Source organism: Ochotona curzoniae, unplaced genomic scaffold, assembly GCF_017591425.1.
Source record: "Ochotona curzoniae isolate NIBS_2020 unplaced genomic scaffold, NIBS_Ocur_1.0 contig_3520, whole genome shotgun sequence".
NCBI lineage: Eukaryota > Metazoa > Chordata > Mammalia > Lagomorpha > Ochotonidae > Ochotona > Ochotona curzoniae.
The window spans coordinates 1,774,507-1,801,111 of record NW_024465894.1 but is presented as its reverse complement, the minus strand read 5'-3'; the positions used below and the strand labels follow the sequence as shown (position 1 = coordinate 1,801,111).

Genomic DNA, 26,605 nt, shown 5'->3' with positions numbered 1-26,605 from the left:
ATAACACTGCCTTCTCTTAATTCGATTGCCTGTAATGAAACCCAGATGGAACTTCCGGCACCTTCCTTCTACTAGAATTTTCCCCCTGGTTTCAGGCTGCTTTAAGCAAGGTCTACAATGTTAAAGTGAAAACATAAAGTGAACTGGAGGATCAGGGCTGAAATGATCTTGTGTGGGACTACTGGTAATGAGACCACCCCATTTACATTTCCTCCGTGCACATTCCTGGCTTCATTTTGAATTTTCATGCCAAGAATCAATACTACAAGTGCAGTTTTAGCACAGAAAAATTTGTCTGTGTGAAAAATGCTGACCGGTACAGAAATGCACGACTCCTTCCCATCTGTTGGAAATCTGAGCCCCACAGCTCCTGGGATGAAAGGGAAAGCCCAGCTTCCTCTCTTCCCTTGCAGGGCACAAAGGCTTCGGCTCCCAGGCAAGCTGGGCCTGCCGAGGCTCATGAGCTCTGCACCGGCTTCTGCAGAAAACATCATCACTTGCAGGAAACCACTGTGAGATTCTGGCACAAAAATGCCATTTGGCTGATTTTTGCCAATGTAGTTTAATCTCCAGTCTGCTAAGAAAGGAAAAAAAAACTAATAAGCCGGTAAGAAAGTATCTAAAAAAAATTGGTAGGAAAATTATGAAGTATGGTGTGATTTTTGAAAAATCCATTTCTTTTAACTTTCAAAATGTGTATGTACGTGTGTGTGTGTATATATATGTATATATATATATATATACATATGGTAAATCCATTTAAAGGGTCAATAAGCATGTATCAATATTGTATTTTCATTTTCCAAATATTACTATTCAATTCATATTTACTGATAAAAATGCATGTATATATTTTAAACCCCAATAAAAAAATTAGGAATGCCAATTATGAAAAAGCTTCAAGGGACAGATGTGTGGCACAGAGTGTTAAGCTGCTGCTTGAGATGCTTACATTGCCATTTGGAGTGCCTGGTTTGAATCCTGGCTGTCCCGCATCTCCAAATTGGCTTTCTGCTATTGCATCCGGGAGGCAGCACATGATGCCGAGGGAGTCCTGGATGGAGTTCCTGGCTCCTGGTTTCAACCCGGTCCAGCCCTGGTCCAGCCCTGGTCCAGCCCTGGCTGTGACAGTTGGGAGTCAATCCAGAGGATGGAAGATTCCTTCTCTTTCTCTTTTCCCCCATCTCTATGTCACTCAGATTTTTAAAAACTAAAGAAACTTTAAAATTTCTATCCAGAGCAGACTTTCTCCTCTGATATCCTACTGGGGATTAGGACACATTAGATGCAAATGCATCTATCCACAGTGCTGCTTCTGAACAAAGAATCGGTTCTAGATTGCACAGTTGAGGAATTCTTGGGAGAAGCATCTCGTCTCCTTGAAGCCATGAGGGCCAGCAGCAATTTCTGACACAGATTTGGAAGTGTCAGCCTCATAGCACAGTCTAGTGGAAGGACTAGGAAATCAACTAGGCTGTGGGTCTTAGGCGCGGGCCACTCTGCTGCTTTCACAGAAGAGCCAAAATACGGGATGAACAGAGAATTATTCCACTGCTGAAAGACAACTACTACAAGCAATTCGTAATTTCTCATGTTTCTCTTTAGGTGAAGGAATACACACACACACACGAAGGAAGGGAACGCTCTTCACCTTAAAGAGATTACTTTAAATACTAGTTTAAAAACTAATTTTCCCATGTGAAATCCTATGAGTATGTCGTCACATGTCAACTTTTACTTCCACATCATCCTTGTTTATGGTGTCCAGTGAGGGATGTCTTCTCATCAGTAGAGTTCAGACAGACATTTGAAAGAAAAAGAAACATTCTCCTTATAGGTTACAAAGCCATGCAGACCACACTTCACATCCTCCCCACTTTCCCACTCCCTGACACAGACACACTCCTGAAAGGAACTCGTGATAACGGCATCTTAGTGTGTGTGTGTGTGTGTTTAAATAAAACCAGTAAGGGTCGAATTTCCATTATGTGATCATTTTTAACGTGGATGTCATGAATTTTGAAAGTGAATATCTTATAGCTCTGGACACTTGTTGAGGGGATAGAAAGGAAGACCTCTCATCCTTGCCAACACGTTGGTTTGTGTGAATCACTGCTCAGTGCGACCTTTCAGGCACATAATTTATCTTTTCTCTGGCCTATGCAGTAAATGCTTCATTTGTTCATGAATTCTTGCCTTGTTTTAATTATGCTATGTGCTGAATGTAGTTTTATAAGGCACAAAAATAAGATTGTCATTCTGAAAACACAGAAGATTAGTGTGTCTCCCTCAGAATGAAATGGTGGCATCCTCCTGATTCATGGCTCTGTGGGGTTGTGGTTGGAATGCCAATCCAGCAAGGGCCATGAGGTGCAGGTGGGGGGATGGGCGTGTGGCAGGGGAGGGACAGCTAACAGGGCTGAGCCAGGGCATCATTTATCCTAAGAATTCTGAATTAATACATTGATGCCCATCTATGTATAATGTGGCACTCCCACCAAAAGGCCACTGGCTGAGAAGTTTTATTCATATTTGTTGTTATTTTCTGAGGACTGGAGTCTCTTATTACACTTGTAGGATAATTAGTCCACCCTATCTTCCCCTGCCCACCAACACACACAAATAGAGTTCTGTACAGATAGGGATCAGACAGGAACCCTAATGATCAGAAGGCTGTTGGTTGTTTAAAAGTTTTACAGACATCGGGCCCGGCGCGGTGGCGCAAGTGGTTAAAGGTCCTCGCCTTGCACGCCCGGGATCCCATATGGGCGCCGGTTCTAATCCCGGCAGCCCCGCTTCCCTTCCAGCTCCCTGCCTGTGGCCTGGGAAAGCAGTCGAGGACGGCCCAACGCTTTGGGAACCTGCACCCGTGTGGGAGACCCGGAAGAGGCTCCTGGCTTCGGATCGGCATAGTATCGGCCCGTTGCGCTCACTTGGGGAGTGAATCATCGGATCATCGGACGGAAGATCTTCCTCTCTGTCTCTCCTCTCTGTATATCCGCCTTTCCAATGAAAAAATAATAAAAATAAATCTTTAAAAAAAAAAAAAGTTTTACAGACATCAAGGATATTCCAAATACTTCATGAAAAGTGGAATTAATGGCATGATTATTTATTCTAGTGAATTTATTCTAGTGAATATGAACTTTTTTTAAGAAAATAAGAATTGTTAACTTATAAATTTTTGCAGTAATATTTTTCACACAAAAATAAATCATGCTCTAAATTTTAGGTTTCCATGACATTTTTAAATTTCTTATATGTATCTGAATATTAATAAGGTCACAGGCTGAAGGCGAATTGGCTGTTTTGTAACCTTCCTATATTTTATATGCTTTCAGTATTTCACATTCCAACAATTTCACCAATAAACAATGGAATCTGCAGTGTAACAAAATCAGATTCAGATTCCAGTGGGGAGTCTGGGGGAGCTGACTCACCTATTCAGAACGGGAGACAGGCTATAATCTTTTGGGACTTCTGAGAAATGGTTCAAACTTCAAAATGCCATCCGTGAGTTTGACAACAGATGCATAGCCTTTTCTGAACATAGGCCCCATCTACCAACTCCAGATAAGAACACATCATTTATATGAAGGTGCTATCCTTTCAATACAGGAACCCATGTTAATAAAGCCCAACTCTAAAATGACAGCTCATTTATCCTAGACAAGGAATGGACTGAGTATGTTGGCGTTTGTTGGCTCGTACTATCTGCTGCTGACCTGGGCTGCTTTATTGACAAAGAGGAGGATCTCGGTGAGTCACTAGATACTGAAGCACAGTCCTTCATTCTCTTCTCATATATAACTCAATGTTTTCCTGTCTTAGACAATGAATTGGCTTTCAATACTCATGCAACAGAAGCATGAAAGCATTAAGAAAAAAAAAACCACACCCTCAGAACATCTTTGGGAGCCATGACTAAAAAAGAGAACTTGACAAATGTATCCTAACGCACAGAAAAGTGGAAAACAGTTTTTTGAATGTTCATAAATATTGTGATCTGTTCACAACCCCCAGACAAGGCAGCCCCTGGTTTACACATTTGTTGGAAAGTCACCTGGGCCAACAAAGCTGTTTCTTCTTGTGGCTGGGCATCCCTCTGATACTTAGCTGGATGCTCAGTGTCCTCCATGGCATTTGCAGGCGTGGTCTTCCTTCTCTGAGCAGCAAACTCACTGGGCCCCGCCTGCATGGGCACAGTGCCTCACTTTATAAAGCCTTGTTGCCTGTGTGCACCTGGCGACTTGTTCTTGAAAAGCACAGAGACACTCAAATGGCCTCTGGACCTCTACTGTGCATTTTGAAAACTGGGCATTGGAAGAGATATTTTTTTTAAACTTCAATTTAAATTTTGCAAAAATGTCTCTGTGCTAAAGTTTATAGAAGTGGCAAGAATGCCATTAGTAAGAGCCAAATCATAGGAGCCTACTCTTTTTTCCCAATTTCCAGAGCATTGAATTGATGCCTAACATTCATGATGTAATTCTGACACTACTCTGGATGCATTAAAACCACAGGTGAATGTGATACTTGTTTTCACAAGAAATAATTTATACACGGTGTTTAGAACAGAGCCTGGCCTATTGTATGCATCCAATCAATGAGTTATTATTACTAGCATCTTGGCAGTATAGATACACGATTATGTTGTTGCTACAGCAGACATACTGGCCATAGCAATAAACAACTGAGCCCCTGTAATTTTTTTTTTTTTTGGCTATCAACTCAACCAACAGTAATTAATTTTACTTAAATTTTGTAAACTATTGTTAACTAAAAGTCTGTTAGCCAAGAAACCATTAAATGTAATATGTGTAAAAATGTATCAACTTTGATTTCTTCCTTCATGCAAATTTGTTCCCTGAATATAAACAACCTCTTTCAAGGCTAAAAGCAAATGATTCTTTTAACATTGAGAACTTGCCTTTCCTCGTTCAGGAAAGAAAGCAACTGACTCAGCATCCTTCCTTTAAAAATACAATCTCACTTTTGATAAAGACATTCCTCTGGCTTATTGGAAAATCACCAGTCCCCTAAGGAGTCATCCCAGAGCTAGCAATGCTCTTTATTCAAATGTACACCCCATTGCAAAAGACAGTTAAAGCTCCAGGCAGGCTCTTAGGAGTTAGGAATAAAATGTGTCCCACGCACATCTTCTACCCCAGCATCTGTCAGACAAGCAACTGATCCCAGGCAGGGTATTTAAGTCTTTTCAGAATCCTTTTTATTCCTCTGATGCCTTTTCCTCCGGACTCTACTGATCACAAATGCAGCCTGTAGCACCACCTTCAACAGAAGGAAGGACAAACACACTTGTGGGCAACTCACCTCCTTGTTCTTTTGTCAGAAAACAGATGCTGCAGCTGTTACTGTTCTTCCAACAGATGTTGCTGCCCACGACGGAAACATGGAGGAGTTCTACAGGGGTCAACAGCATGCTACCTTGCCGGGCACCCCAGATGATGAGGGCGCTGTGTGTGCAGAGGTCTCCCCCAAAGGATTCCCCCACCCCTACAGCGTGCATTCCAAGCCAAGCTGGTAGTGCTTTTGCACACTTACCTCCCCGGTAGGGACTCCAACAGGCTGATTGGCTAATCCAGGATTCTCCTCAGTCTCGTCTTGGGGCTCTGCCCTCTTTGCTTCTTGTTGGCTGTTGTTTGATGCTTTTTCCTGTCCCTTGTCCAGCTTGAATAATTTCTCAAAAAAGTTGAAGTCCTTGGGTTTGGAGGGGGCTGTTTCCCCTGACTCTGGTGGGGCAGGTGGCAGAGCCCAGGTGGCAGAGAGGCCCTCGTCCTTGGCTGGGGTCTGCCTTGGGGTTTTATCTGTGTCGGGCCCTGGTGCAGCTGCCACGGGAAGTGCCACACTTTCACTCGGGGCTTTGTTTGGTGGCGCTTCACTGGAGCTGACATCAAGCTTCGCTGCTCCCGGGGATGAATCCGAGCCTTGGTCTCTGGGACGTCCTGGTACTGGCCGAGAGAGCGTCAAGAAAAAACGAGATTTAGCAGCTGGTGCCTCGGATTTGGCCTCTTTCCCAAGATTCTTTCCGTTGGCATCGGCCGCAGCACTTATGTCCATTGTCTTGGGGGAAGAAGCAGCCGCATTATCTGTCTTCATGCTTATTCCCAAATCGACTGAAAACACACACAGAAAATCAACAGTTATTCAACTAAGTCAGGAAATTCAAGGATAAATAATGGACTCCAAATGTCTTATATTCAACAAAGGCCACCATGCAACTGGGACTGTGTGGTCCTGGGGTCACTCTGCCAAGCAGAAGTTGGTTCCCAAGATCTCTTCTGACCTGTCCTCCTCAGTGAGGACAGGACATTGCTGGCAGGCCACAGCCTTCAGGCGCAGTATGAGTGACACTTCCAAGGAACCATTGAGAGTTATCCCACATTCCCACATTCCCACATCCCTTTCTCCCAATACGGACCTGGGCGCCAACAGCCTGCTCTGCCAGGACAAAAGTGGATAAGATGACCATGCATAAAGGTGCTTCGGAAAGCTTGAGGGAAGTGGAAATAAGAAATGATGTGCCCCTGGGGAGTGCATGTTCTGGGAGTGGGAGTGGCCTAGCAGGGAAATAGTGGGTACCTCCATCTTGGCTTGCCATTCCATCTGGTAAGCATGAGAACCAGGACTGGGGCAGGTGTGGCTAGACAGAATGGCACCCACCAGCATGTGTGTGAGCTGAATAGAGGGGCCAGTTGAGTTGAACTAAGCTTCAGTTCCTATTGACAGGTAGGAGAGCTGAATGGAATGTGGGACAGACTGGATCAGTCTGCTGTACATACTGGCAAGCACAGGAACCAGGGCAGGGGGCAGGTCTGGTGGGGGTTATTGCAGGTTGTTCTGACCAGTTTGCAGCTCCCACTGGTTTGTGTAACAGCCAAGTGTGTGCTGGGCAGAATCAGACTGGACTGCAACACGCATTGGTTCGCATGGAAGACAGGGCTAGAAACAGAACTGGTCCAGCAATTGTAACCACCAGCATATGCATAAGCTGAATGAGGTGACAGACTGTGCCAGACCCTGTACAGGCAAGCACACACAAGAATCAGGTCTGGGGTCACTTCACACAGTTTCTTAGGGGATCCCCTCAATTGAACTGTTGGACTCAGAACCCCAACCATGAAGAGAAGTGTAGGTTCCATGGTCTGACTGTGGAGTGCAAGTGTCAAAGCTGAGCCTCCTCAGAGGCTCAGATGGAGCAGTGGACAGCATATCCAGGTGCACATGGAGGATATGGCAGTCTGTCCGAACCTGCAGAGGACACCTGCAACCACAACAGAGGACAGAGGACAGAGGACAGAACAATTCAATCAACTATCCCTGCCATGTGTTGGCAGTGAAAATTTAGGCAAACACTCTAAGGTGAACTATGTCAGCCAGTGGATTCTGGAATGGCGTGATTGGCAGCAATTCAGAACTGCTGAACTATCAAAAGCACCTGAGTAGGACTCTCACAACATGCCCCATGTTGGTGACCCTGGGATGGGTTGGGAGACTGGGTGGGGCTTTTCTCTTTATCTCCCTCCTTACCCCAGATACAGAAAAAAAAAATGTGGAAGCAATGGTCTTACCCAATTTCCTGTAGCCCTTGACCCTTTGTGCCCTAATCAACTATGTAAAGATTATCAAGATAAAATAATTACCAAAAAAAAAAAAAAAAAAAGAAAAAGAAAAGAAAAGAAAAGAAACACTGTGCCTTCTTGGTGAACTTTCTAAAGTCCTCCTGTATTGTGCACTAACAGAGGGAAATTGCAAATTTCCCAAAAGACACGGGAGTTGGTAGAGTGCAGTCAAGAAGTCTGGGTGAGCAGGTCTCTCTCTCTCTCTCTCTCTCTCTCTTACTCACACACACACACACACACACACACACACATTCTTGGACCAAGCCTGGCCCAGTCAGCACAATTCACTGGAAAAGGAACCGAGATGATGAGCTCTTCAAAGGAGAATCTTATTTGAATATCAAAGGATTACCGTGGCCCTGGGGGAGCTGATGGAGACCTCAAAAAGTTCTGCAAAAATGACCTCTTTGTGGTCATGCTGCCCAGAGTCAAATGACACTTCAAACAGCCATGGCTCTCTGTGTTGTGCAAATGTGTTTGCTTGAAAGGCTGGAAGTCAGAATTCAAGTGGCAAATGCTTCTGCACGGGAGGACTACGGCAGATTGGAAAATGGGACTGAATGGTCACACTTGGTGTTGCTCATCTCAGCATAAAACGTCAGGACACCGTAGGCAAGACATCCCAGCATAGATTAAAGCAGGGCCTGGGGAAGAAGCCTTGACCATCAGCCTAACACAGAGGTCTAGACACAGGCGATAGGTGACTGCCAACCCTGTGCTTGTGAGAATGCACCAGTCACTGCGGGACACACAGGGTCTTGAACCTCCTCTTTGCTCAGGTCTTCCCTGTCAGTACCATGTCTGTAAATATCTGAGTGAGCAGAGTTGGAGGCAGGTCAGCATTTCTCCGGCATACACAAATGCTGCCCTGGAAGACACATCAGGCATTTGAACCGTTTCTTGCATCTTTTTCAAAATTTGATCATCATACAGATTTAATATAAATCTAATGAAAACATCGGACTTGATCGTTTTCCTTTCCTGTCTCTATCCTCTACTGTTTTTTTTTTTTTGCAAGAAAACTCCCACCTGTACCCTGTTATGGTTTATCAAACTATATGTGTGGCACACACACACACACACACACACACACACACACACACACACATACAAACACACCAGATACATGTACGCTGTGGTTGTATTTGTTATTGTTGGTTTTACAAAAATATTAGATGTTAGAATTATTTGATTGCTTTTGTACACTATAATTAGCCTTCACGGTCAAGATATCCAAATCTAGTTCACCTTTTTATGAGCTGCATTATATTTCTGGTTTGTACGTGCCTTCATCAAGTAATGGATGAGTGAACAGTATGTGGTACATGTAACAATACAGTACGATTCAGCCCTAAAGGAAAATGAAGCACTAACACCTGGAAAAACACACATGGACTTCGGCAACATCAGGCTAAGTGAAAGAAACCACCTGCCAAATGCTACACATGGCATGATTCCACTGACAAGAAACGTCCAGAACAGACAAACCCAAGGAGACACAGGAGCAGAGCAGCTCAGTGCAGCGGCCAGCAAAGGAGAACTGAGCAGTGGCTTGTTCCTCAGAAAGGTTTCTCTTAGACGGATGGAGTTAGTGTGGATGGTAGCACTTACTGGTGAAAAGACTTAAAAACTGTGAAATGGACACTTCACAAGTTGAATTTTATAGTGTGTAAATTACCTCTCACTCTTTAAAAGAAAGCAGCGAGGCAATGCCAGCTGGGGATAAGGAATGTATAACCGGTCACGGCTCACAAGCAAAGAAGTGCTGTAGGCTGTTACGCATAGGAAAATACAGCTGCGTCATATGAAGTAAAACACTAGCAAGATTAAATTACAATGGGATGTAGCTTTTCATCTGTCAAACTTGTGAAAGCAAGGCCTCTGATCATTGTAATGGGGCGAGAACATGCAGCCAACTACCTCAATGGTGAGAATGCAATTTGGCATTTTCTTAGGGAAATAACTTTATCTATCTATCTTATCTATCCTTAAAATTGCATATACTCTATGCATTCTGAATTTCACTTCTAGAAATGTCACTATTGTCCTATAACTATACTCGCATGGGGGCACAAAGGTTTAGGAATGGATTCCTGACATTGTTCCTAAGGCCAGAGACTGCACATGACCCCAGAGCTTAGCACAGGGTCCCTGCTTCCATCAATCACCCCACGTCTTGGGATGCCCCAGCAGCAACAGCACCCCAGATGTATCCGTCTATCACTCTGTGTCTTTCCAACGAAGCGGTCCCCTGGAAATAACCCCCAGATGCACAGGATACGGAAATGAATGGCACCAACAGGAGCCACAGTGGCTTTCCCTCGTTTCTTTAAGAACACGAGGTGGCAGAGAATATTTGGGAATGTACGTACTGGACGTGCAGGGCTCGTGGGAGGAGTTAGTAATCGCTGGATGAGATCCCTGTAAGAATGGGGAAGAGGGACAAGATCGTTTCAAAAGGAAAGAAAACATCTGCTCCCTGAAAGTTGAGAGGCCTTTCAGCAGCTTTATCACAAAAACAAACAGGGTCCGGCACAGTAGCCTAGTGGCTAAAGTCCTCACCTTGAACATGCTGGGATTCCATATGGGAACTGGTTCTAATCCCTACAGCCCCACTTCCCATCCAGCTGCCTGCTTGTGGCCTGGGAAAACAGTGAAGGACAGCCCAAGGCCTTGGAACCCTGTACCCAGATGGGAGACCTGGAAGAGGTTCCTGGCTCCAGATCGGCTCATCTCTGGCCATTGCAGCCACTTGGGGGGGATGAATGAATCAACGGATGGAAGATCTTTCTGCACATCTGACTTTCCAATAAAAATAATAAAATAAATCTTTAAAAACAAAACAAAACACCAAAAAGCAAGTGTTTGCAAAAAAGTAGCCAGGTGATGCTTCCAGGCACCTTTTCCAGGGATAAGCAGTGACAACCACTAATGCAGATGTGCCCATCATTTCTTCTTTTTTTTTTAAGATTTAGTTTATTTTTATTGCAAAGTTAGATATACAGAGAGGAGGCGAGACAGACATGATCTTCTGTCCGTTGATTCACTTCCCAAGCGGCCACAACTACTGGAGTTGAGCCGATCCAAGGCCAGGAGCTAGCACTCCCTCCAGGTCTCCCAGGCGGGTGCAGGGTCCCATGGCTTTGGGTCATCCTCCACTGCTTTCCCAGGCCACAAGCAGGGAGCTGGATGGGACGTGGGGCTGCCGGGATTAGAACCGGCGCCCACATGGGCAGGGCGGGTCCATTATTTCTATCCCTGGCCCCTGATTGGCTGTTATCCCCTATTATTGATTGGATAATAGTTTCGATATTTGTCTCCTGGATTGGTATAGACCAATCAGAAGTATGTATTTTCATGACTCTTTCTGACCCGAAAATTGGACACAATTTTGGTCCATTACGGTAGCCCAGGCTCTGGCGCCTTTTCTACGTGCGATAGAAGGGCCTGCATCTCAGGCTGCCCTGCGGGGCGCCTCTTCCGGTCTCCCGGTCTCCCGGTCTCCCTGCCGCGAGGCTCCCTGTTTTCAGCAACACTGCTCTCACTGTCCTTGTCCGGGTGGAGATGCTTCAGCCTGGAACTAGAAGCCGCCCGGGCGGAAGGCCGTGGGGACGCGCGGGTCGCGAGGGACTTGCTCCCGGGCTTACCGGGCGTTCGTCTTCTGGACGTGAGGCGAGTCTCCGTCAGACGCCTCGCCCTTGTCCCAGACATCCTGAGAAGTCCTCGGACGGACGGGAAGGGTCTGGAAGGGCGAGGCGGAGTCATGGCCGACAGAAGGGGCGCTTGTGCTGCTTCCTGGGGCTGGCCCTCGGTCACCCCGAGAGCAGCTCTGAGGGAGCCATCGAGGCGAGCGCGGCCCGGGGCTCCGCAGCCGCCAGTCCTGAGGCCCAGACGATTTGACTGTGGACGCCATGCACCTCCCTGAGGTGGCAGTTGCGAGGAGGCCGCCCGCCCGCCCGGCCTTTGGGACCGGAAGTCGGCCCGCCATGCGGCTCAGCCACGGGCGGCGTCTTCCTCACGGCCTCGCGGCGGCCAGCACCCGACAAGGAGTGGAGCGAGCCGCGGGAGGTGAGAGTCTGAGGCGGAATGAGGCGGATGTTGTGAGGAAGGGGTGTGTGAGAGACCTGAGCTGAGGAAGCAGCCGGCTGAGCCCCGCGGAGGCGGCCAGCACTGTGTGGCCCGTGCGGCGTTGAGGATTTGGTTGTTTTTTAACTGGGGGATTTCACTTCAAAAATCCTAAACTCTGGCTGTCATCGAAATTCCTTTTAAGGGTTGGCACTTGTGCTTGTTGGATCCTTGAGGCAGTTTTCCAGTTATTTCCGGAATTTTCTAGAAGGTTCGTGAGGTCACCTCGGTAGGAAGTCTGCGTTGGAGTCCCAGAATCTTCGAGTGTTGACATATTTCCAGGGGATGTGATGCTGCTGGCCAGGAAAGCTCCCTGTTTCCGGTGCTGCTGCTTTTCCTACAAGCCGGGCCAGTTTGTTTCCCAGAGCTGCTGGTCTTTCGAGGTTTGCTGTCTGCGTATGACATCTCACTCTAACACTCTGCTGTTTTTGTTCAGAAGTGTGGAGGGCACCAATGAGTTCTGAGGGAGTCTCACTGATTCTTTTTATTTTTGCTAAATGAGAAGTGTGGAGGAGGCTTTCCCATTCTAAAAACAAACATCTGAAGAGCTAGCGCAAGCACATAGTACTGCATAGCTGTGTTTCCACTGACAGCAGCAACCAGCAAAGTGAAATTTAGAGTGGTTGATCACATGGATTCTGTGGCTTGATGTGGTCGTAGCTTGTCAGTTTTTGTGCATTTTATAATGTCTGCACAGGGAAGAAAGCACGTAAGGGCACATCTGAATGTGTCAGTGTCATCATGTGTCTTGTGACTGTAAAGATGCAAAAAGTCCACTCGGGGGATTAGAACTGAAGGTGTGCTTGTTCCAAGACCCGAGATGTGAGCGTGGACAGTTCTCATGTGGCAGTGCCCCTTTGCTTTCCTGTTTCCTGTGTTTGCTCTTAGTCTCTCTTCTCTGGGTCTTCCCAGGAGCACGTTAGCATCTGTTAGGGGTCCTGCAGCAGAGCAGACTTGGCACCTGAAGGTTTGAGTTGTGCTGCCCGGCTTCCTTCTGGACTCAGAGGCTAAGAGCAGCTGTGTGTGCCTCAGCAGCAGGCGCATGTCAGTAAGTGACATATGAACCAGGAGGCACAACTGTGTCCAGACTAGCAGCTATGGCAGGGACAGAAACTTAAGAACTTAAAACAGAACAAGGTGAATACAGGTTTTCCTATCTGAGCATACTCCAAGTGGATTTGTCCCCTGCCAGCTTCTTCATGGGACTGGGCTGGACTTCCCCGTGATGTGGCATCTCCTGGTAGGCAGAAGTCTGACCTTTGGCTAGATTCCACCAAAAGTGAGTGTGGCTTCGGGGAGGTGAAACCTGTGTGGATTCTCTGGGCGGTGAAGGGGAGAACTGCGAGTGCCTGGAGGATGGGACGTTCTCGGGGCTTCAGGAGTCCCAGGCGGGGCTGAGGCTAATGTGGAATGAGATGGTCAGCCAGATGATGGAGGGAGTGTAGGGAAGGCCCAAGTAAAGACGAGCTGCCTTGGCTGTCGGCTGTACTTCCTTGCAGTCCCCTCTGGCACACATCCTTGGTTGCTTGCCTCACAGCCCATCTAGGCCAGCCTCACTCTGGTTTTGCTCATTCATTCAATCATTCATTCTTTGTCTTGCTACTCAGAGAGATGTTTGGTTTGCTGGCATCCCATATAGTTAGTGGCAGTCACGTGGACTATTTCTGGTCCCATGGAACTAGTTCTCACAAGAGGGAACTGACAGAGAAGAGCAAGCTGGCCCCTGGAGTGTCCCTTGCCACCCTATGTGGCGACATGATCTGTTTTGCACATGCTCCTGCTGTGTGCTGCTGTCTGGGGCGAGTCCTTGCCAGTGCCATGCCCCGGGCCTCAGGCACCACCACTACATCCGATCCCATTTCTTTATGAGTGCCCGACTTCAGGCCTTTTGGGATAGCCATGATAAATGGACAGGGGAGGGTGAGAGAAACTAATCCTTTTTACGTCTACAGCACAGATACAGAACATACATGGACATTCAGTGTGTGTGTGCCATGACAGCTTGTGAGTGGGACGTACTTTAACTGCGTCATGTGTCCTTGCTGCTGTCCCACCCCGCTGTTATTCACACTCAGGAGAGATGGGGGTCCTTTCAGGTGGAATTGCATCCCCACCTAAGGCGTTGTCCTTCTGACCTGTGATGAGAGACCTTGGAGTTGAAGTCTCTGCAGCTATCAAGATGAGCTCATTGGGATGTTCCTAGTGCAGTATGTTGCCTTGTACCAGAGGAAGGGCGTGCGTGGAGAGGTGAGATGAGGTGAGGGACAGAGAGATGGCAGCTCCCAGCCAGAGAACACTCGAGCCTACAGGAGCAGGGACAGGACCCTGGAAGGAACCCCCTCTCCTGCCCCCTTGATTCCCACTTTGCAGCCTCTGCCTGAGAACCCACATATCCCATGTTCGAGACCCCTCCTCTACGGCTCTCTACACAGCCAGGAGGAGAGACACACAGGTTTTCCGAGCCAGCCTATGGCATCAAGCCTTCCATTTAGTGTCTCCGCCCACAGGAGCAGCCCGTTCCCATGGGTACTGACCTTCATCGTAGTGTTGAACAGTGTGGGTGGATACAATCACCGCCGACCCATTCTGACCACACTCATGATCGCATGTCACCTGAAACAGAGCACTTGGCGTTACTCATCAAGTTCTGGGAAAACCGGAAGAACTTGGGGAAGAACCTGAAAGCTATACAACAGAGAGGCCTCACAGGAAGCAAAATGCTTTGGCAGGCTGTGTTTTTAGAAACTGCTGAGCTTCCTCTTATGCCTCAGAGCAAGAGAAGCATCCAAGCCCAGGACTGGATTCCAGGACTATGGAACGTTCCACTGTGTGCTTCTCACCCTGTAACCACAGGCAAGCACTGACCCATTTTATAGGTAGGGCACTGAGGCTCAGATGGGGTCTAAGACAGACTGGAGCAGGAATTTAAGAAAATTCCGAAAGCGAGTGAAGCTAACCTCACTCCACTGTCCCGCACACACAGGTAGAAACCATAAGGCACACCTTCCGTCAACAGACTTGTCAAGTACGGGGAGCTCGTTTGTTGGCCTCGGGTCTTAACCCGCTTGGCACACCTTCCTTCTGTGTTCATTGTTGCTGCTCTTTCTACGCGTAGGCCACTGTTCTGATCTTTTTCTCTTCTGTGATTTGTCACAGAGGTATCAAAAGACCCTGTACACACAGAGGGTACTGCAAAAAGTTTTTAAAAATTGAATCTAAACTTTATTTAGGTGCAAAATATATTTGAATCATCAGAAAGTTCACAAAAAACTCACACTGTGAAAAAATGATGCAAAGATTTCGAAGCATTTTTGTACTGAAGCATCTCTTAATTCAATCAAATGATTAGTTAATCGATTTTGATTTAATTTCTGCAGTTTTGAAGTGCTCTTAAATATCTTTGCATAAGAAACAGTTGCAAAAGAAAGTATGTTCTGTTATGTTATTTTATTAATAAGTTGTGCCACAAAAGTTAGCATGGACTATTGATGATATGCTAAACATGTCACATATAGTATCTTGTTTAGCTAATATTGTCAGTAGTGAGAATGTAAGTTAATGAGCACAGAGAGAAAACAAAAACCCAGAAGACCAAATACTGAAGATGGGAACATTCTGGAAACATGAAGAGGAATTTTCCCTTTACATTTTTGTGATGGTGTTTATTGACTGAAGTAAGTCTGTGGTCTGGAACTTACCATTAACTCTACCAGGAAATCATATAATCTAAACATTAATACACTTGGCCTACATATTACAATTGATGTTCCCAAGTCAGTACATGGTGTATGTGAAAATCTGACATTTGATTTTACAGTGTACTTTAAGTGGTTTCTTACAACTCAGGATATTTTGTTAACACTGTTTTGCAGCTCCCTGTGGGAAGCCAGAATACAGGGATGCTGGTTATACCAGTGGCATGTGTTGGCTAGAACCAGCAACCTTCAGAAAGGCCCAGGTCCCTGCTATGATTTTTGTTATTTCCTAGCTCCTGGATGCTCAAAGTTATACAAGTTCAGCTGGATTTGAAATCATTGAGGGAGCTGAAGAGATCTCTGGTTCCTAAGCCCTTCATTCAGAGATTGCAGTTTTAGTTTATCTGTAGCTAAAAATGCTCTGTGGTATCAGATGTTGAAAGTGTGCATTTCTGTCCAAGGCCCACTCTATAGGCATTTGAGTTTTCAGGGTGTTTTCTCAATTCCAACCTTCTTTTGTGAACAAGAGTTCCCTCTTCAATCTGATCTACATTAGCTCTATTTATCTTCCTCCTGGAGGGACCGCCACACATTCAGTAAAGCTCCAGGTTTCACTCTGAATTGATGTAAGCAATAACAACGATGAAAATTAATGACTTTCCACTGCCTGGTGGTAGAAGATCCAGGGAGCAGCACTTGGGTCTCCTTGGCCTTGGGTGAGAGTTGTCCTTGAAACTCATAGACCTCCAGCTCAGCTGCACATCGCATTAGCCAGAAGTTTTGAAGATACTGAGACCTGTCTTGGTTCTGCATGGCCTCTGATGCCATTGGTTTAGAGAACAGCTCAGCTATCACAAGTTCGAAAAGTTTCCCAGATGATTCTAATGGGCAGCCAAACCACATGTTGCTCTTGACCTGGGGTTTTCTTTCTCAGCATGGTGGATATTGGGGTCAGCTAATTCTCTGCCCTGGGGCATCCTGTGCACAGTGGAGGGTTTGGCTCATTCTCTGGCCTCCACAGACTGGATGCTAGTATCACTTTCTCTTTGAGTTGTGACAATTAAAAACGTCTCTAGACATTGCTGAATATCCTGGTTGGGGAAAAAGGGGGCACGGTCACCCATAATGGAGAGTCCACCTGGGAGCAGGTACAAACTGACTTCCTGGGAATCACCTGTGGCAGTTCCTTGGGCACCCGCCTATGCAACAGTCTGCCTTAGGTGGGACCTCAGAACCTACAGTTTGGAAGAACTCCCCAATGAATCCCAAAAGTTCAAATACATCTGAGAAATCCCTGAGACTAGCGGCCTGTCACCATCTGTCTATGTGCCAGGTGTATGGAGGCCACTGTCTTGTGTCCTCTCTGGCTTTATCCAATAGTAGCTAATGTCCCTGTGACTACAACTTCACTACCTTGTACGTTTCCGTTTCTGATTCATTCTCCTGGTCTTCATTTCTCCGTGGAACACTCATTTGGTTACCCATTGTCCCTAAAATAGAGAAAAGAGATTAAATGAGAAAAATAATTAGAACCAAAAGCAAACAAAGTGCAACTCTTGTTTGGGAAGCAAAGGTGCAGAGATGAGCCAAGTGATGCCAGGATGGATTCTCATGGGTCAGCTTTGAATGAACTGCCTAGATCCTTTATGGGGAATGAGAGGGGATTTTGAAGCTGCATATTCAATGAAATAGAAGTCAAGTACAACCCTAATTTTCAGCTGCATTTCATTGCTGAAGGACAGGATTTATCATCATGAAAAGCATTTTAAATGTAGATAATATTTCCTTCCCTCTAGTTGGAATTACAGCTGTTGGGTCAAGGAGACTTTAGAATGAGGTGTAATTGAAATAATAATATTTAGCTTTTTCTGATCCTCAAACCAAATTAATTCTCTTTAAAACCACTCAGGGTATCAGAACATTTTTTATAACACTTGGCACTACTTGTAATGATATATTTATGTGGCTATATTTTCATACATTTCATTGACTTAACAAATGTGTCAAGCACATCTCTTCATTGACAGCTATGCCAAACAGTAGGTTTACAGCTGTGAATTTAAAAAATGAGGCTGTCTGACTTCATTGAGCCAAAATTTGGTAGACAGGTAATGAACAAACAGATAATAAATCCACAGATTAGACTGTTTCTGTTGAGTTAGGACTGCTGCATGGCACAGTAATGGGAGTGGAGTCTCCACTAGAGCAAAATGGCCAAGAGCTCCTACAGGAGTTCATTAGCATCCCTATACCTTTGCAAAACTTAAACAAGAACTCAGGGCTTTAAGTGTATGAAGCAATAAGAATAATGTCTGCCTCCCAATTAGCAGCATATATGTGTTTATTCAACAAAACACAAGTGATGAATAAAAAGCAGATTGGTAGCATTGCTTGGACAGTGAGTTGTATGGTAGAGGGCAATAGTGTGGGCTAGAATGATTCTGGAACCTTGACTTGGATCGTTGCTCCAGTCTTGGGGGGCAAAATGGAATATTTGTGTCTCCCAACTAATAGCACCCCAAGGCTTGGTGTTTGCCCTGTTCTTTATCTCCCAGATCTAGGAGTGTGTCGCTCCGTTGGAAGCTGTGCGATTGCATGCTGCTTGAATGGAGATAATAGCACCTGCCAGCTCTTCCTGTCCTGTCAGGGACTGACCTGGGCACTCAGCCATGCAGGGGCCTGTCAGTAAACCGTTACTTTGCCTGGTCTCAGTGCCCACTGCTTTGCTCGTGTTGCCTGGCCAGCCCTGTGAGGCACAGGTGTCCTCATCATCTCACTCTTGATCTGACTTGGCTGAGGCTCAAGGGGGCTGGGGGACTTTGCACAGGCCATGCAGTCAGCAAGGGAAGAGGCAGGATTCAGACGAGGTCGCCTCTACTGATGACTGTCGCCATGTTGTGGGATCCCTGGCTCCCTCAGAAGAGGGGACTCAGCTTCCAGAACTCACACCAGGGTTGTTGATTCAGAATTCGATCAAAGAACATACCGTACCAGCCTCTCTGGTCCTGCTGGCTGTAGGCTTACACACACACACACACACACACACACACACACACACACACACACACACACAGGCCCAAGGTGGGCCTCCTCCCAAGACCTGGCCTCTAGCCCCTCTGCCCCAGGTGGGTAAGGGTTGTCAGGAAAAGCGGGGCTTGCAGTTTCTGACTGAAAGCTGCTTGCATGTCTGCCAACATTCCCATGGATCTCCTGCCCTCAGGAGGTTTTGTTTCCTGGTTCTAGACACAGTAATTCATGGGAAATTTCTTTGTGTATGCATTGGAAATAGCTGCTTTCATCTCAAGGAGTTATTATAGGAACTAACAAGTTACAGCTGTGTTTCACAAAATTTATAGTAAGTGGCATTAAAAGATAAGTTTATTTTGGTGAAAGAAATTTTGAAAACAAATTCAATGAATCTTTTGTGAATTCATGCAAAATGCACATTATTTAAAGAACACTGGATCAATTTCAAAATCTTTAGCCACCAAAATAAGAATATAATCATATCCTTTAATAAAATAATTGATCCTTTAATTCTGTTCTCTGTGAACTTTTTCTAATCCCTTCCTGTAGGTGAGGTGCCCTAGACAGCACCTGACACACACTCAGCCCTTGGCTAGTGTGAGCTGTGGTGGTCATGCTCATCCATTACCATCCATGCTGTTGGCAGGGAGTTTGCCCCATGGTGAGCAAGCCATGGGCCAACCTGGCAGTTTTCTCATTTCCACAGTCCTCTGACCAACAAGTCAGGTTGGGTCCTTCAATCGTTTGTTGTTGTTGTTGTTGCTTGTTTTGTTTTCTTTTATTGGGTAAGTATCTCCAGTCATTCTCATGAGCAGAAACTAACAGAAAATGCCGTGATGGCAGCCTTCTTGGTTATCCCAGGAGTGAGGGCATCAGGCATTCAGGACTTTTGTGTTAAAACCAAACAGTCCAGGGGCAAGCATCTGTGTAGCAGTTAACACATCAGCTGGGTTACCCACGTGCCCCATCAGAGGACCTGCTTTGAGTCTTGCCTCTGCTGATTCCAGCAGCCTGTTTGTGAATACCCTGGGGGGCAGCAGGCAGTGTCTCAAGTATTTGGATCCCTTCTACCCACATGAGAGACTTGCATGGAGTGCCTGGCACCTGAGCAACTGGGAGTTAAACCGCAAATGGGAACTCAGCCTCTCTCCCTTCTCCCTGCCTCTTCTTGGAACCCCCTCTCCCTCTGCCTCTCGAAAGAAAAACATAGATATAGACATTGCTGCATCAGTTCCTATGCTAGCCAGCATTACTGGGTGTCCCAGGAGCATCAAGGAACGACAAGAATGTTGGGACTGGGGTTCTTTTTATACCTATTTAACAGATAGGGGAACTGAAGCTTAAGGCAATTCCTAAAATAATTTTTATTTGTGATGAGGATGTCTCCAGTTTGCAACAAACGGGGACAATAAATCAAATTTTTTTCAGATAAACTTGTTCAATTGGAAGAGGGTAGCTTTTTGTGGGGAGAGGGGAAGGTTCAAATGTGATGTTAAAATTCTTGCTTTCATGAGCTGGTAGTGTTAGTTGATTTGCTCCATGGCATTATTTGGCATTAAACACATGAAGCTGTCATGTGGCAGGGAAGTTTGCTTTGGAAATCGGATTAGTATTGGAGACCTCAATGACTTGCCGCTGTGGGTTCCGACTATGTCTGAGAAAGTCTTGTTGCTTCTCTGCCTCTTGCCTGAGGCCCAGACTGAATTGCACAAAGAATCCCTGGAGATCCCTGGGACCCCATGTCCAGGCCCCTGCCAGACAGGGTGCAGTTGATCCTCTGAGGGTGGGGCCAGGCAGGGTGTGTTTCCGGAATGACTGCCATTGCTAACTCCCTTGTTTGTGCATGGGGCTGTGGTGGTGGTGATAAGTGAGCATCCTCTCTGGTCAGAGATCTTTCCTTGCTGCCACCAGCCCTGGCAGAGACCAAGGATCAGGGATACTTGTGGATGGTAGAAGAGCTTCCAGCTTTGGGTTGCACAAAGCACAGTGGCTGGAAATCCTTCCCACCCATTGCGGGGCACTGCTTTGTCAAATGTAGCCTTAGCTGTGGCACATCTAGAGGGGTGCCATGGGCTAGGGTGTCCCCCTGCTCAGTGGTGGGCAGAGGGCAGGGCACGCTTGCTTCCAGGCATGTTCCCTTCCCAGTGGCCGTGGACACGTGAGTAGCCTATGGCCCACAAAGCACTGTGGGCAGGAGTGGAGCTGCCTGATGGTCGCAATGAGGCCTGCCCTTACTGAGAGAGAAAGAGCCCTGGAGGAACTAGGCCTCGCTAAGTCCCCAGAGGAGTGAATCTGGGCAGTGCACTTGATCATGGTGCCTACATCTCTCTGGTTCCCGGGAGTGATGACCAGGAGCTTTTGGGCTGTGAGCTTACATGGGCTGTGCAGCTCTGATTATCTGCATACATTCACCAGTGGCAGTCTTTCCATTAAGACCCTGGGCTGGCTGCTCTAGTTCTCCAGTTTTCTGATGGGAAACTGAGGCTCAGAGAGGTTTTCACCCTTCTCCTACTGTCCTGACACATCTTGGTATTAAATGGCACACTGCATGTATAGTACATGAATGTATTAGACACAATGTGTTATGGGTATGTAATATCTGGGGTGAGGGTTTTGGTCCCAGTTTTCCAGGGTGGCATTAATATTTCATATGCTAGATCTTGTTCATTTCCTTGATGACTTATATGACCACCCTAATTGTTTGTGTTTGGAAACGTGTTGGCTATTCTTTGTTTTGTCCTCACAATAACTTGAGGAAAGTGTTTCTCGCACTAGGTCAACACCTGGGCATAGCTGTGACAGTCACTCTTCAGGGTAGGGCATGCTGCTGGCATCCAGGGAGCAGAGGTGGCGTGCTGCTGCACATCCTCTTCCCTAACAATGACCAGTCCCCGAGCGTCTTTAAGTTGAGGTTCAGGGATCCTGCTCTGGGGGCTGCACTGCGGGATAGCCTCATACTCCTAGTACTCTGAAGAGCCAGTTGGCAGACTAACCCGTAACAGTGACAGGGAGCAAAGCTGCCACCTGGAGTCACAGAGATCCCCGTGGGACTCCAGCGGTGATGCAAAGGGCGCAGGCTGCATGCTGTTGAGTCCAGTGCAAGGACATGGCCACCAAGGACATGGCCACCAAGGACATGGCCTCCAAGGACATGGCCACCAAGGAGCAGAGATCAGCTGCTACTGCAGGTGCTCGCTGAAATGCACTTATGAACCGTGGGCCCCTGTGGCCATGGAGGACAGTGACTTTGGCACTCCCACAGAAACCAGAGTGTGTGGATTCTCGTGTCCTTTACAAAAAATGCCACGGTATTGGCCTAGAACTCACACAGTCCTCCTGTAACGTCAGAGCATCTCCAGGTTACTTACCCATAATGGCAGTGCTGGATAAGCAGCATATGTGTCACAGTGCTGAGAGAATCGTGACGAAGAAGTCTGCACTGTTCAGGATGGATGCATTGGCTTTTCAGTGATTCTTTGATACTTGGCTGGAATTTGCAATGTAGAGCCCTTGCATCTGCAGTAATAATGCTTCCTAACTTTTCCATACTGTCTACACTCTCCCAGACTCTGCTGTAAATGGGCTCCTGGATTCATTATACCCTCATCAGAGCCCCACGAGGAAGATACATATCTCAGAGTCTAGAGAGCTAAAGTTCCTCACCCCAATCACAGATAGAGTCCTAGCTCCCAAAATTCATATGTTGAAGCCCTAACTCCTGAAGTGACTGCATTTGGAAATGGGGCCTCACCAGGGAAGGGTGAGTGGGTGCCTGGGAGTGGGCCCGGTCTAATGAGATTGGTGAGACAATGAAGCACTCATGTCTCTCTCCCCTCTCCCCCAGTCTCCAGCACATGAAGGCAAACCAAGAAAGCAGATGGCAACACATCAGAAGGGGGGCTCCCAGCAGACCTCAACCAGCGGGATCCCTGATCTTGGCCATGTAGCCTGCAGAACCGTGAGTAAACCCACTCCTGCTCTCAAAGCTGTCCAGTCTGTGGGATGTTGGTCATTGCAGCTCAAGTCCATCGGCCAACACAGATCAATTGCTGGTAAGTGAATCAGGGCTTAATCCTTAAGGGGCAAATTCTAGATTTTAGATTTAACTTTTTGCTGTTGTTCTATCTCATCTGTCGCATAAATCATGTTATCATTTGATGAAATGTTTATATGTAACAAAATTGGGCAGAGTACAAATATTTATTGCCTGTTTTTCTAATGAAAAATAAAAATAGACCTAGCTAGGGGGTATGGACTGATCTAAGGTGAGAAATGTGGAAGTGAATGGTCACTGGTAATCATAGAATGGCGCGCCGGGGCTTGGCAGGAGTCCAGGGAGTACATGCTTAGGACTAATGCCATTCATTTCTGTGGCTCAAGTCATGATCCCAGAAGCTCCCTGTTCCGATCCACGAGTGGATTTGTCACTGGGGTAACTGCCCCCGGGTACCTCCTCTGCCACTCCAGAAGCAGCACCTTTGCTGCCGCTTGTTGGAGCTGTGTTAGTTACACATAAAGAGACCTTCCTCCCTGGTGCAGGCAGCAGGCCAAACACCAACCCAACATGATATGCGCAGGCGTGGAGAAAGTGCTTTGTCGAAGCTTCCTGGCCAGCAGGCAGCTAAATGACTGTCAGCTGGAAGTGTGGCATTGCGCTGACAGGGTTAGTCACTGTGTAAACAAGGAACACCTTTGATCAATGGAATGTGAGCAAACCTGGGGCCTCCCTTGTTTCCAGCGGAGGGCAATGCCAACATGGCCAGGCTGGCACACCCCACAGAACCAGCCCTCTAAAGGCTAGGTCAGTACATGTATGAGTAAGGGCCGCCTGGTCCTGTGTCCCTCTGTGTGTCCAGCATGGTGCTAGTACCTGCTGCTGCTGCTGTGGCAGGGCCACCGTGCACAAGGATGCAGGACTGAAATCCCCTTAACTTGTGCCCTAAGCCCTGGTGAGAGACTTTGTGAGACCACAGGTGTCTTTATCACCTGCACCGTGTTTCTAGAGTTTGTGATGGCTGCAGCTGTTGCATAAGTGGTAGATGATCTTAGCTGGGAATTCACTAATTCTTAGTATTGCACTAAATTTCTTTAGGCCAATAATGAGAGCAGATAACATTAATTGAAAACTTATTATGCACTGGGCAGGGTACACATTGCAAGGAGGTGACTCCCTTGGGGGGTGCAAAATTGTCACCAGAGTGAGCAACCCTCACTTGTTCTACCATGGTCATGGTCTTGATGTTGCCACCTACATTTCTGCCTTTGCCTCACAGTGGCCTAGTATTCTCTAATGATACAGACAGAGGTTTGATGCTGAGGTTTGTCCTAATGTAAACGCTGTGAGGTCAGACGTCCTGTCCGTTCTGCCTGCACACAGGGAGTCTGCAGTTCTTATTTCTTGATTAAATGGACAAAGGAAGCTATGGGGAGACCAAGCTGGGGTTTGAACCCAGGTCTGTGGGACTCTGGTAGCCAAACCACCTTCCTGAACAGCGTGTGGTCAAAGGCAGGAGAAGCTGTTTTTTGTCTGGGGAAAAAGCGTGATGCACACACGCATGTGTCCAGGCCCAGCCGGAGCAAGGCCTTGATGAGGGTAAGGCAGGTCAAGAGTTGGCCTCCGGTGCAACACTTCGGAGACTCTCAAAAGGCTTTTTCGTATTTTTACACAAATTTATGAAATCAAAATCAGTGCTGTTGCCAATTCTATTTTTTTGGTATTTTGTCTATCACAGATGTCTTGCCATTCATTTTTATTCTAAAATAATAATTTCTTCAGGTAAGTGTTAGTTAGCCCTTAGATGTTGTGCCAAATATGGTTGCCGACTCTCTTTCCCCATCACTCCAGTCCTAACTGGATTCCAGCTCCACAGGTTTTTCTCTGTAAAAGCTTGGCACCAGTTCCTTTCTGTCTCCCTGCCAGCCTTCTCCCACTTGTGACATGGGACTGATGATACTAACAAAACTCACGGCTAATAGTTGTTGAGTGCATAGGTGTTCACAGACATTAGTCTTGTCAACACTGTCATTATGCCCATTTTACTTTTGAGGAGACTGAGTTCCAGAGAGCCAAAGGAATTTACCCCGGGGCTTCAGGCCAGCTTGTGGAGGTACAGGGACTGTGAGCCAGGCACCCGATCCTCCAATCACAGAGACTCTTCCAAGGCAGGAAACCATGGTGTGGAGGGCATTGCAGATACACAGAGCTGTGCAGCGGGGACTTGAGTCCAGCACCTGCCTCACTAATCCTCTTAAAGTGAAGGAGGTAATTCATGGAAGGAGCCAGCTTCCCAGCAGGTGCTTCCTTCCTGTGTATCCCTGGCTCTTTAGACAACGCCCTAGGTAGAGAATAAGGCTGCTAGGTTCTAGGGTATTCTTGCCCCCTAATAGTGGCTCCCAGATCACAGGGCCAACCTCTCCATCCACCAACAACCCCCAAGTCCTGCACCTGGAAAGACCTTCAGTGTTTCTGTGTGGACAAGGAGCTCTGTCTGTGCAGCTACAGACCTGGCTCTGCCCATGTTGTCCTAAGTTGCACTTTAAGGAAGGTGCGATTTTAAGTCTGTTTCTGATAGTAGAATGAGGCTCACTCATCCCCAGGGTCACATCGTGAATAAGGAGCATGACTGGCTGGGAGCAAACTTGACCCTCTCGCCCCTGGCCTTTGCTTTCCACTACTGATCACACACAACAAGCCCATCAGCAGTGCGTACAGATCTGAGAGTGGTTACCTGTTGGCTGCTTCAAGGGAGTCACTCTAGGCCCGCAGTGTCCACTGGAGCTGTGTCTGCCCAGGTCCCGTGTCTTGAGCTGGTCCTGCCCCGTGCCAGACTGTGAGGCCGAGTCCTCGGCTTCCTGGTCTGGAACCTGGAACCTGTTGCCTGAACACACAGAGCAGGGCAAACACAAGCCTGGGTGGAGTCCTTCCCGGCTTCTCTTCCTGGACTTGGGGCTGCCCTCCTCTGATTTCTCATGCATTCGTGCTTCCCTGGTACTCTAGGCAGACTGCCCAGTGCCCCTCACCCACCAGAGCTGCCTGGGTGGACCTAGGGCAGCTTGTTTCCGGTGGGTCAGAGTCAGAGCAGGGAAAACACGCTCTGTAAGATTCTGCAGTTCTGTCCACTTTCCACCTTCATTTGCTCTCCTACCACCTAACCACCCAGTTGGAAAGCATCAGCATCGCGCCCACTGCCCTGCCCCCAGCCATGTAGATATAGTCTCCAGGGGCTCTGCACCCTGAGCTGAGGGCAGTTATTTCCCGGGGGACCAAAGATGATATCACAAAGGACATCCTTTTCTTTCCTGCAGGCCAGAAATTCAAGAGAGGGTATTTAATATAATTTATTTTATTCCAGGAAAGATATTTATTCTGCTGTGGGACAAGGACCCAGACAATGCAGTATGAGAGCATAAATTAAAATACAACACAAAAAAGAGAGGAAGGTGAGTGAGGGCATTGAAAGTCATCAAAATAAAAAATAAGTGTATATCTATGAATATGGAGTTTTTTTTTTACAGAGTTAATATTTGTTTTGAATGTCAGAGCTACAGAGAGAGGGAGACACATTCACAGGAAGAGAAATCTTCTACCCACCAGCTCACATTCCCCACGTGGTCACAGTGGCCAGCACTGGGCCAGGCCAAAGCCAAGAGCCAGGAGGTTCTTCTGTGTCTCCCACATGGGTAGCAGGGAGCTCTTTAACGACCCCCCACTGCTTTTTCCCTGGACCACCAGCAGGATGGTGTATGGGAAATGGAGCAGTCCGGAGATGAACCAGTGCCCAGATGCGGTACCAGCAATGCTGGCCTTGATTTACAGGGTTTTTATGAAGTGTTCATATATGTGGCTTTAAGCTGTTTAACGTTAATGCAAAAAGGAAAACATGACAAGCTATACTACATAATGCTTTTGAGAAAACATTCAAGAGAAATGGAAGCTGCTAATTACTGCAGCTTGATTCAGTCATGCGCTTAGTCAGGCACCCATCATGAGTACTTGGGGAGCACCAGGATGTATAGGAGCGTAGGTTTAGAGCGATGAGGAAAAGCAGCCAGTCTCCTCCCTCTGTGGAACCTGGAGACTCACAACCAGAAACCATTACAGAGTGGGATCCTCAT

General features: G+C 47.0%; 1 protein-coding gene across 1 annotated transcript in view; it reads right to left on the bottom strand.

Moving 5' to 3' along the window:
- BCAS1 (brain enriched myelin associated protein 1) overlaps positions 1-25,287 on the bottom strand; it is a 70,667-nt gene extending 45,380 nt beyond the window's left edge. The window contains exons 1-4 of the mRNA XM_040981051.1: positions 25,219-25,287; positions 16,877-16,953; positions 14,303-14,381; positions 5,566-6,137 (exon numbers count right to left, since the gene is read on the bottom strand). Of these exons, the coding sequence (XP_040836985.1) occupies positions 5,566-6,137; positions 14,303-14,381; positions 16,877-16,948 (723 nt within the window). The 5' untranslated portion in view covers positions 16,949-16,953; positions 25,219-25,287. The remainder of the gene's footprint in view (positions 1-5,565; positions 6,138-14,302; positions 14,382-16,876; positions 16,954-25,218) is intronic.
- Positions 25,288-26,605: the final 1,318 nt, after the last annotated feature.